We start from the raw sequence: 11,705 nt of genomic DNA, 5'->3' as shown, positions 1-11,705 counted from the left end.
AGCTATTAAAAAACTGCAAGTACAGAGTGAGGGTTGCACATCAGCAAGGCACTTGTACTGCAAGGCAGTGCTGTTGTTTTACTGCAAGGAGGCTGTCCCAGAGACTGGGATTTGGTTATTTGCGTGCAAATAGTCATTAATTGTGTGTGTGTGTAGATTTGTTCACTGCAATTTGATATATATATATATGTATGTATATATGATATATATTATGTATGTATATATGAGTGAACAGGACTTTGCACAGCTGTGCACTGCTGCAGGAGCTGCTTCTTTCCTGCTTAGCAGTGCTGGGAGTGCTGGTATGTATTCTGCACCTGCTAATGTGTATGGATTTGAGGGGAACAAGAGGAAACCACCTCCTTTGACATAGGAAATCCAGCATACCACATTGGATTGCTGTTCGCACAGACATAGGAATGAGGCATCCTTCTCTGACCACCTTTCCTACTGGAGTACCTGGCCCTGCCCCTCTCCTTTCTGTATGATTCTGTGTTTTCCCTCTCTCCTGCCAGGGCGATGTGGGCACAGTTTATGGACCTAAGGATGACCCATACAGCATCCAGGCCATGTGGCTGCAGAGCATTTTGCTCAAGAAGCACCAGGTGAGGATTTGTTATGTGTAAGAGAAGGAGTTTGGGAGCTGTTGTCTTTCTCCTGTCTGGGCAGCAGCTATGGAAGCATTCCTCAGCCTGGCAAAGAAAGCAAGCAAACCTATTTCTTCAATACTGTTCCCTTTGTTTGTCTTACTTCTTTTTCCTTCCCATATTTAGGGCTTACAAACATTTCAGGAGGAAGGTAGAGGTTTGCAGAAACCACTTTGTTTCCAGTTCTGCTCGCCTTTCTCTCCCAGAAACACAAAAAAGGGCCTTAATTTCACTGAATAACAGCTTTCCAGTAAATAGGTCCTTGCTTTTCTTCTGCACCTGGATGCGTGCAGAGGGCCGGCGTTGCAAGATTGCTGCGTTTCCTTGGGTGAATAAAGAGCTTCATTCCCAAAGGGTGCAATAAACCCCATCCTTCCTCCTCTGATCAACAGCAGCGCGGAAGCTGCAAACCTGACCAGTACATCAAAAAGGAGCTTGAAAAATACTTTGAGCAAAAAAATGCTAACGGTGCATCCTTCCCCTGTAACTGCACCGATATTAAATCAGGAAACAGTACAGAACGACCACAAAACATATATAGAGTGGCTGTCAAAGCAGAAAGAAAACAAAATCCCTAATGGGGACTGAAGGTGCAAAGAGCAGAAGGAAGAATATGCAGTATGGGCTTTATGATTATATTTAAATCCTTATGCAGCAAGTGCCAGAAAGGGAATTCCAAAAAAGAAATCTATATATAACCAGGTTTTTGTTGTTGTTGTTGTTGTTTTCAATGCTGGACTTGCAGTGCAGTGAAAGGGGATTACAAGTCGTGGATGAAACTCAGATCCCTGGGGTGTCAGAGGAGCTCTGAGCTGGAAGGATGGTCCCTGATCCTACAAGGGCCATGTGCTCAGCACGGTGGTAAGAAGCCTTGCTGGAGCTGTGGTGCTCTATTGAAAGGATGCTCATGTGGGGCTGGATTTCCCCACGCACAACTGAGGCCATGTCTTCCTTCCCTCATTCTGGAGCATCTGAAATCCCTTCATCCAGAGAGTGTCCTGCTGAGCTGCTTGGAAAAAACAGGCAACAGTGGCCACAGAGGTGGGCTGACCTTTACTGGAAAGTTTTCTGGCTGCTCAATGCTCTCTGCCATTTCTCCCTTTTCTATGTCCATTGCAAGGAAGCAAAAAGCTTTTCTCACCCAGAAATCTGTGTACTGCTTCTATATCCAGGAAAGAAGCAAGATAAGCAGGAGAGAAGATTTCCCTGAGTGAGATGCGGTCAAGTTCTGAAGTGCCTGAGAAACCTCTGTATGCCACCAAATGCCATTGCAGGACACAGAAGCAGTGATTATAGTCCAGCAGCTTCTGCTGGCTCTTCCAGACTTGAAAGGCGACTTCTGATCGCTCAGAGAGGTTTTGGTGCTGCTTGTTTGCTAAATGCTCCTGTAGGGGCTTGGTTGACGAATTCAGCATGGCAGGGTCCAAGCAAGGAGCGGGGCTGAGAGAGGCTAAGGAGGAAAGCGGGCCCTAGAGAGGTTTGAACAGGAGATTTCGTGCTTGTGGATCAGGATTTTTCTTGCTGTACACAAGGGTGCCAGTAAATGATAGAGCAGCAAGGAGAGGAGTTTGGGAGTATGTGTTAGAAGCAGTTTTAGAAGGGGCTGCGATGGGATAGTGCTGCTTGGAAATGATGAGGGAGAGACAAACTCCCTCGGGAAAAGACAGAAATAAATAAATCGGATCTCCTCATTCATAGCACGACTAGCCTAAGGCTGAAAGAAGGCAGAGAACGGAGCCGCTCGCTGCCGCCCTCTCTTACGGGCTGTTAAAGAAGGAGAAACGGCTCCGGTTGTCCCGAGGCGTCCCCTGCCCTCCCCGCTCCGCGCTCAGGCCCCGAGCAAACTGCAGAGGGTGCCAGCGAGGAGTTCGCTCCGTTCTGTGCGAGCGCTCCGCAGGGCGGCAGGGATTCACGCGGCGCCCCACAGCCGCAGCCCGCACTGCCCGCACCACGCAGCATCGCGGGACACCGCGGGGTCCGCGTCCGCCTTTGGGATGGGGCTGCGCGGAGACAGAGCGGTGCCGAAGAGCGGCGTCGCGCGGTGCCCCGGGCTCGCTCTGCTCTTTCAGCCCTCCTCGAGCCCCCGCTTCTCAAGGAACTCCGTGCCCCCAAGCCCGTCTCGTTCCCTCCAGCCTCGCTCGGAGCTGCTCCGACGGCGGACAGAGTTTTATGGAAACGCCTTCCAATCAACGCCCTCGATCACGCCGTCACCTATAGTGGCACCTTGCCAGGTGTGCTTATTCTGAGAGACACCCTTTCCCCTTTCCAAAACCCTCCCAAATTCCAAATCCTCCTCTCTATTACACCGCCCTCCCATCCCAGACAGGGATTTAATGCCGGGGAAAAACAACCTCCCCCCTAATCCCCTTTTTCCCCCCCAGCTCTCAACCTACCCTTCTGCGGTGCTGTTCTGCTTCCTTCCCACAGGTTCTCCTGTAAAAACGTGTCTAAAGTTATTGGGACCGGCCCCGCTTAACGGGCTCGGGTTAAAACCTGAAGAGACCCCACTGAACCTCGGACAGATCCGTAGCTCATTTTATACCGCAAAGCTACAGTGCAGATTTTGTCCGGTGTTGCATGCTTTACTTCAGTAGAAAAGAGAAGGAGAAAGGGAACAAAGATTTACGATTACCATTAGTAATTTAATCCTAAATTCGTGGGCCATTCCCATCAGCCCGAACAAGCAAACATCAACACTTTTCTTTCTCATGCACACGGATCTGCGATAGATGATTAACCAGGTCCCTCGCTGCTTGCACAGGGGAAAAATATCCTGACGAACGGCACGGTGCCTGCTGGCAGCTCGCAAAATTAAAAACCAAGCGAAGGGAGGTAAGGATTAGGACAGGGATGCCCTTCTGCTCCGCCAGCGTTGGCTGCCGGCCGTGGACGATGTCGGTTTGTGGGTTTGTTTGTTAACAAAAGTACCGTTTCAGACAACGTATCCCACTGATGTTATGGGGTGAAAAAGAGAATGCTGGGGAAATGCAGCAGTCAGAGACCAAAACCGAGGAGCGTTTCTCAGCGTGGAAAATACATAAATGACTGACTTCTTATCAGTTACCAAAATCTGCTTTCTAGGAACTGGGGATTAGGACTCCACCGTAATACGATTCCCTTTTTGAACGTGAAATCCACAATCCGGGCAGAACCCTACGGAACCAAACGCACGTAGTGCCTGCAGGCATCAGTTTAAGGGCGAGATTTCTCACTTCGGCGGCTCGGGACCCGCGCTGCCCTACGCGGACACGCGGGATGAGCCGGTCTGAAATGACACCATCGTACGGTTTGAACTCACCCTGATTTTGACCGAGAGTTTCCCAGAGGGAGGAGGAAGAGAAGGGACAACGGAAAGAAGTCATTCTGTACCCGAAACAAACCGTCAGAAAACAAAAACAAAAACGGATCTTAGAAAGAAAAATATAGTTAAACCCATTGGACGGACAGCTTTTGGGTGTAGGGAGTAAGTCGCGATTGAACAGAAATTGCTCGGGATGAAGCGAGCGGTGCTCAGGCGCTGGGATGCCGGGCAGGTGGGGCCGCTCCGCGCCGTGCGCTCTTTCCGCGGGTGCGGAGCGGGACCGGCGGGGCGGGGACGGCAGCGCTGCCCGCAGGATCCGCCGGGACGTCGCTCGCTCCGCGGAGGCGTTCCGGGTGCGGGCGGCCGCGCAGGGCCGGGGATGCGGAGCTCCCCCTGCGCGCAGCTCCGCGGTTCGGCTGCGGATCCCCGCGGCAAAAAACTCTGCCTGGGCTGCCACGCTGGGCTGCTCGGCTCACAGATCCTCTTCTGCTACGGCAAAACTATTTCTTCCCCAGTCCTGACTAAAATATATACATATATATTTCTAGAAAAAGGTTTGGACGAGGGAGATTCCCCCAACACTCAAATCCTAAGGAGAACAATCTTTGACGATTGAATTAAAAAAAAAGCTCTACAATAAAAAATACCGGCCTTTCACTGGGAATTCGGGGCACAAAGCTCTTCGTGTTTCAGCCAGCCGCAAGTTTTGCGGGATGTGTTTTCTAAAGGGGAGTGAGGGATGGAAGAGCAAATACATGGACCCACACAGTGTCCTGAAATTTTATGACGGTGCTGATGGACACGCAGAACCAATCTGTAATTCACAGCTTGAAAGATTAAGAGAAGAGACAGAGTGCGTATGGACAGGGAGATAATCAGATCAGTGCTTCCTCCACCTTTCAGTAGCTCCACCTTGTGAATATACCTCAGTAATTATGATAGAAAAAGTATTATCCGTCTCATGGCACATTTCGCAGGGCTGCATCCTCGCTTCCCAGGCGCTCGCCGCCGTTCCCTTTCCCTCTGTTGCGGGACCCCCCCGCACCGCCCCCCCCGCACCGCCACCGATCCCGTTTATCGTGCAGGTAGAAATAAAGCTCTCGACGAGCACCCTCCAGGATCTCAGAAATACGAGATGCTGCTTCCCCTGAGGAAGCCGCTGCCTCTCCCCGAGCTTACCGGGAGGCAGTCGGGGGCGGGACGGGGATCGCGGAGCTTCTGCCCCGCTTCGACCTCTCTCCGGTCCCGGAGGGGCACCGAGCTCAGCTCTTTGTGCCTCGGGGCTCATCGTTCTCGGCCAAAAATAAATAAATAAATAAACAATAAGGTCGATTTCCCGAATTCGGCAGCGATGGGAACCCAACAGCGCGGTTCTCGCTGCGCTCCACGCGGGATGTTCCCACGCGTGTCCCCACGGCCGCGTTCAGAGCGGGCGGTGCGGAGGGGAGGGCTGCCCTCTCACGGTGCTGAGCCCTTTCCCAGCCGGGTTTGGGTCCGGAGAGGCTCTCTGACCCCCAGAAACATCACGCGTGGGGAGTCCGGCGGGTACGGAGCACACCGGGCTTCACCGATCCCAGGCTTTTTTTAAATATATCCCTTCCTCACATAGTGGGGGAAAACTGCAGCGAGGCAGCACCGAGCCGAACCCGGACAGCCTGTAACGCCGCGGGGCATTCCGAACAACCCCCCCGGTGCCCTCCCCGCATCCCACTCCCACGGGCACATCCGGGGCTTGTTGGCAGAGCGGCACTCGGCGCGGTTCCCTGCGCGGCCGCGGGGACCATCGGAGCACCGAGCGTCACCCCGACGGATCTGCCGGGAGAGAGCAGAACTTTCCGCTGGGCGCTTTAACGACGCGTTTTTCTGTCCCGGTTCAGCCTGAAGGGCTGTTTCCTTCTAATTCATTTCCGAAAAACGGAAAGATCTTAAAGTATAGGGGCTCGGTTTGTTTTGTTTTGTTTTGAGTAAATAACTGAGAGGGAGGGGATGTGAGGATGCTGTGAGCCGGGTCCGCCCGTTTCCCCCCCACCCCACCCCCGTTTTTTTTTTTCCGGGTGTTTTTTACCCCTTGAAACGGAGCTGTCATTCTCCAAACCGTCACTTGGTGTCGCACTTTCTGTCTGTTTGAGAGTAAAAGCAGCGTAAAAAGAAGCCTTAATCTCTCCTAATCGTTACAAAATGTTCAGGGAAAAAAAAAAAAAAAAAAAAAAAAAAATCCTGTTACCGGACCAAAAAGGAAAAGAAAAGCAAAAGAAACCAAAAAAGCCTCACAAGCCGAGTGCTCCTTCGCATGCAGTCACTGACTCAGAGCTCAGCAGAAGAAAGCAAACGCGGTCCCCTCAGAACAGCACTGTGACTCTATTTTCTCCCTTCTCCCCCTCCCCAATATTTACGATTGTCTGTGTCAATGCCCGCGCTTTACTTTACGGTGAGATTTGCTTCCCGTAACCGGGAGGGTTTCCCCGGCTGCCTGCGGACAGCTGACAGCCCCCCTCCCCCCCCACCCCCCTTCGCCTCCGCGCCGGTGCTTCCCCGACCTCGTCTCCTGCGCATCCCCCGCACCTCCCGCAGCCCCGCACTCTGCACCCGCATTTTTCCACGGTTCCTTCGCACGGGGGACGCTCCCGTGAAGTTGGAAGGGGCGACGCGTGTGCGCGGGATGGTTGGGGGGTTGGGGGGATGTTGTGGGGGGGGGAGAAAGCCGACTGACTTGAAATTTGCTACGGGACGGCAGCGGGCAAAAAGAGACTTTGTTATATTTAGAACAAAGGGACGGGCAGGATGTCCCCGAGCCCTCCTCCTTTCTGGACTGCAGAAAAAGAATAGAAAGGAGGGGGGTGAGGGGGGGGGAGGTTGGGTGGGTGGGTGGCGGTGGGGGGGAATAAATAAATAAAAGAGGCGGCGGTGCTGCGGGAAGGGGGGAGCGCCCGGAGGAGCGGGGCGAGGAGCGGGGCCGCTCAGCTGGCGCTGCGGAGCTGTCACGCCGCGGTCCTCCCCGCCGCACCGCCCAACCCCGCGCCCCCGCCGCACCGCCCGGCCCCGCCGCACCGCACCGCCCGGCCCGGCCCCCGCCGCCGTGCTGCCATTGGCGCGGCCGCCGCCGGCCCCGGCCCCCGCCGCGCTCTCGGCGGGCACGGCCGTATAAGAAGCCAAGGGGGGCTGCGCTGCGAATCACAGCTGCACAACGAGCGCTGGAGGCGGCAGCTACATCGGAGACCTGGGTTTTCTCGTCCCCCCTCTCCTCCTTTTTTTTTTTTTTTTTTTTTTTTTTTTCCCCTCCTCCCTTCCTCTTTCCCCTCCTTCCTCCCCCTCTTCCCTCCCCTTCCCTTTGCGCGGAGAGAGCCAGAGAAAACTCCCGTGCAAAGCCCGGTCGCCGCCGCACAGCCGGTGCGCTCCCGGAGCGGAAAGTTGCGGCACGCTCCGGCGCTCCGCTACCGCGGGAGAAAGCTCAGGACTTACAAAACCCACCCGGAGGCGCAGGCTTAGACCTTCTGCACTGTTCTTCTCGCTTCCCGCACGGGCCCCGAAGGCAGCATCTTTGTTTTTGTTTTGCTTTTGCCCTCCTGCCGCTGCTCCTTTCTCCTTTCCGTGGGCGTCTGAGTGCCCGGAGCCGCCGGCGGTGCGCTGCCAGTGCTGATACCCAAAGCCGGGAGGCGTCGGGTGGCTCCGGGAGCCGGCTCGTCCCTGGCTTTGTCGCTGCGGTCCGAAGAAGCCCAGAAGCCGGGAGAAGAGGAGGCGGCGGTGGTGGAGGGGGGAGCGGAGGAAAGGAAGCGAGAGGCGAAGCGGAGGCAAAGTTTTCTTTGGAATAGGGAGCGCGGCCAGCCCTCTGCCAGGCTGCGCGCTGGGGCCAGGTCTCCAGCCCCCTCCGCCCGGAGAGGAGCCGCAAGACAGCGATGGCCGGAGAGCTGAGCATCGGAGCCGAGCTGCCCACCAGCCCCCTGGCCATGGAGTACGTCAACGACTTCGACCTGATGAAGTTCGACGTGAAGATGGAGCCTCTGGGCAGGAACGACCGTTCGGGCAGGCACTGCACCGCCTGCAGCCTGCCGGCTCCGTGTCCTCCACCCCCATCAGCACCCCCTGCAGCTCCGTGCCCTCCTCGCCCAGCTTCAGCCCCACCGAACAGAAGACCCACTTGGAGGACCTGTACTGATGGCCAACAGCTACCAGCAGATGAACCCCGAGGCGCTGAACCTCACCCGGAGGATGCGGTCGAAGCCTCATCGGCTCCCACCAAGTGTCCCAGCAGCTGCAAGGCTTTGAGAGCTTCCGGGCCCATCACACCACCATCACCATCACCACCAGCACCACCACCAGTACCCCACCGTCACCCACGAAGACCTGGCGGGCAGCGGGCACCCTCACCACCACCACATCACCACACCATCAGGCCTCTCCTACCCCTTCCACCTCGTCCAGCTCCTCTCAGCAGCTCCAGACCTCTCACCAGCAGCATCCCCATCCAGCAGCGTGGAGGACCGGTTCTCGGATGACCAGCTGGTCTCCATGTCCGTGAGGGAGCTCAACAGGCACCTCCGAGGCTTCACAAAGACGAGGTGATCCGCCTCAAGCAGAGAGGAGGACCTTGAAGAACAGGGGCTACGCTCAGTCCTGCAGGTATAAACCGTCCAGCAGAAGCACCACCTGGAGAACGAAAAGACCCAACTCATTCAGCAGGTGGAACAGCTCAAGCAAGAAGTGACCCGGCTGCCAGAGAGCGAGACGCCTACAAGCTCAAGTGTGAGAAACTTGCCAGCAATGGCTTCAGAGAGGCCGGCTCCACCAGTGACAACCCGTCTTCCCCCGAGTTCTTCATGTGAGTGCTTAATAAAGTAATTAAAAAAATAAAAAAAAAAAAAAAAGCCAACAAAAAAAAAAAAGAAAAAAAAAACAAGAAAAAAACCCCACCCGACCCCTGACCCCCATCACCTTCCCCCCCCCCCCCCCCACTCCCATCCTCCTCTGACATCTTCATCCATCTGTCTGCTTGACTAGAGAGAAAGAAGGAGAGAAACATAGAGACTTGATTTTTTTTTGCAGCATCCAGTCTTCTAGATTAGCTGTGGGAAAAGTAGGCTGGGGGTGGGGACGGGAGAGGTAAAGTGCAACTTTCGACTTTGGTTTGCGAGTTAGAGAGAGGGACAGGAGAAAAGGACAAGTGAAGCGTTTTATAGATCGCTTGCTTGCAGAACGAGATGGACTTTAAGAGAATAATGACAGAAAAGGACAATGAACGAGCCATCTATAACATACTGCCTGCTTGGGAGGAGAGAGGACACATACAGCACCATCTCATGCACAATTTCCCCACTTGAAAAAAAGAGAATAATTAAAAAGGACAATATATGCAAACTCTTCATATATTGCCTGCTTTGAGAAAAAAGTTACAGGACTCAGATGGGACATTCAATCTAAGAAAGGAAAGAAAGAAAGGAAAAAAAAAACAAAAAAACAAAAAAAACAACAAAACTCATCAGTTTTATTGCCTGCTTGATTATATAGAAAAATACGAAAATCTGCATTAAAAATATTAATCCTGCATGCTGGACATGTATGGTAATAATTTCTATTTTGTACCATTTTCTTGTTTAACTTTAGCATGTTGATCATCGATCATAGATTTCTGTTGTTTTGTTTCATCGGTAAGGAAAGCATCACGAATTATCCGAAGTTTTTTACTGCTTGTGCAGTTTTGTTTGTTGGTTTTTTGCTCTCTTATTTTCTTTTATGGTCGTCGGCTTGTAAATATCTGCTACTTCAAACCGCACAGGAAAAGAAAACAGAACATAAAGCAAAGTAACATTTCAGCAGGCTGGTTGTACGGTTTGGTTGGTATTAAAGAGATACTTAAGGAAAAAAAAGAAAAAAAAGTTACGGGCATTTTGCATTCAGAAAAAAAAGAGAGGAGAAAAAAAAAAAAAGCAACTTTGTATATCTGGTGCACTTTTAAGTTGTGTGGTTTTTTGTTTTTTTTGGGTTTTTTTTTTTGTGTTGTTGTTTTTTAGTTTTCATTTTGGTTGTTGTTTGTTGGGGCAGAAGAAAGGAAAAAAAAAAAAAAAAATAACAAAAACCCGAACGCTTGGATGGCATTGAGAAACCCAGAGTGAATGGTGAAGGTTGAAGGGGGGGGTTGAGTTGCGGGGTTGGGGGGGGGGGGGAGGGGGCTTGAAGGGGGCTCAGCGCGGTCACTGCGCGCCCCGAGGCGGCTCCGCTCCGCTCCGCACCGCGCACTGCGGGCGCTCCCTGGCGCTGTCAAGCTGGGTTTCCCAATGGTTTGGAACGGCAACGAGGAGGCGACGCCGCCGCTTTGAAGCGTATTTTGTAATCTGCTTCTCCGCTTCCTTATGCAGCGAGTGAAAGTTGTAGCCGAAATTTAATTTGCAGCTTGTTTCTTAGCGGTAGTTTGGAGTCTTATGGGTGTTTTTATGACTTTTTTTTTTTTTTTTTTTTTTTTTTTTTTTTTTTTCCTCCTGCAGGTCAGTAAAGGATTTACGTTGCACTGACAAAAATACCAAATGAAAACTTATTTTTTAGTTTCCTTTTAGGATAGCTGGCACTGCTGGCCGGATGCATTTTAAGTTTGTATTAGTTTATAAATTAACAGTAATAACAAGATTGTAATGAACAGCATGGTGCTTGCAGTTTTAAATATTGTGGATATTAGTCATGCATCAGAAAACGATCTTTGGTTTTTACTGATTCAACTGTGTTGAAATCAAAACATTGCAGGCAGCGGAAAAAAATAATTGTTTTTATTTCATGTAAAGTTCTGAAGGGATCAATTTCAAATCCTGCTTATGATATGAAAAATATTAAAAAAAAAACCTGGTCTATTGTAGTTTTATTCAGACTGGTTTCTGTTTTTGGTTATTAAAATTGTTTCCTATTTTGCTTATTAAAATCATTGAAATGGCATTTCTTGGAGGGATCCGCTTCTCTGCCGTCTCGTGTTCCGAAAAAAAGCCAAAAAAAAAAAAAAGGTGACAAACGTACGGACGTGAAGCTCCCCTCGGAGCGCCGTCCGGCCCAGGCAGCTCCGCTCCCCCCCGCTCCCCCCGCCTCCAGGGCTGCGATGCCCGCAGGTTTCGCTGCCCGAGGTCCGACCCGGCCGTGGCAAAGCGGGCCGCCCGCACCCGCAGCGTTGGGCGGCGGAGCTCAGCACGTTGGCCCGCGGTCCTCCCGGCCTGGGCGGCCCCCGCTGCAGGGCGCTGCGAGCGCTCCTGCTCTTCTTTCTTGTTTTCTTGCTTTCTTTTTGCATTAAAAAAGGAAAGGATTTGGCCAAGTCTGCCCTCCCCCCCCCTTCTCCCCGCTCACCCTTTCACCCCCCTCCAGTCCTTTGGGATTCACTTTCCTCCTTCCCATCTGCACTCTTTATTTATTCTGGCGCTCTTCTTTTTATTATGATTATGATTATCATTTTAAGCGCGAGCAACGGGCGCTTTACAAGACTTTAGACGTGAATGGAGAAGGAGATCGACCTCCCCCCGCCGCCCCAGCACCCTTAGCAGCTCTTAGGGCAGATAATGGCCCTCTCCTCACATCGCACCGGGGTGAGGCGTGTTTGGGGAACGGCCGCCTAAGGATAGAGTGTGGGGAAAAAAAAAAAACAAACAGCGGACCACAGTCCCCTAAAACCCACATCCCCTTCTTAAATCTCATCCCTGTCCGCTTGGAGCTGGAGGGGCTGGTGGGGGGCCGGTCCCGGCTCCATGGATCAGGCCTGGAGGAGCTGCTCTGCACGGGAATGGGACTTTGTG

General features: G+C 52.5%; 1 protein-coding gene across 1 annotated transcript; it reads left to right on the top strand.

Moving 5' to 3' along the window:
• Positions 1 to 7,841: 7,841 nt before the first annotated feature.
• Positions 7,842 to 8,957, top strand: MAFB (MAF bZIP transcription factor B; the record flags this gene model as incomplete). The annotated part of the gene is given in 12 exon segments (XM_079543274.1): positions 7,842 to 7,977; positions 7,980 to 8,096; positions 8,099 to 8,143; positions 8,146 to 8,163; positions 8,166 to 8,227; positions 8,230 to 8,328; positions 8,330 to 8,393; positions 8,396 to 8,491; positions 8,494 to 8,520; positions 8,523 to 8,570; positions 8,573 to 8,653; positions 8,656 to 8,957. Coding segments are annotated over 12 exon segments (906 nt in total). The 3' UTR covers positions 8,769 to 8,957.
• Positions 8,958 to 11,705: the final 2,748 nt, after the last annotated feature.

The sequence above is a fragment of the Tetrao urogallus genome (genome assembly GCF_951394365.1).
Source record: "Tetrao urogallus genome assembly, chromosome: 16".
NCBI classification, from domain to species: Eukaryota; Metazoa; Chordata; class Aves; order Galliformes; family Phasianidae; genus Tetrao; species Tetrao urogallus.
Note: the sequence above shows the minus strand (reverse complement) of the source record. Positions and strands in the feature narration are given on the sequence as shown.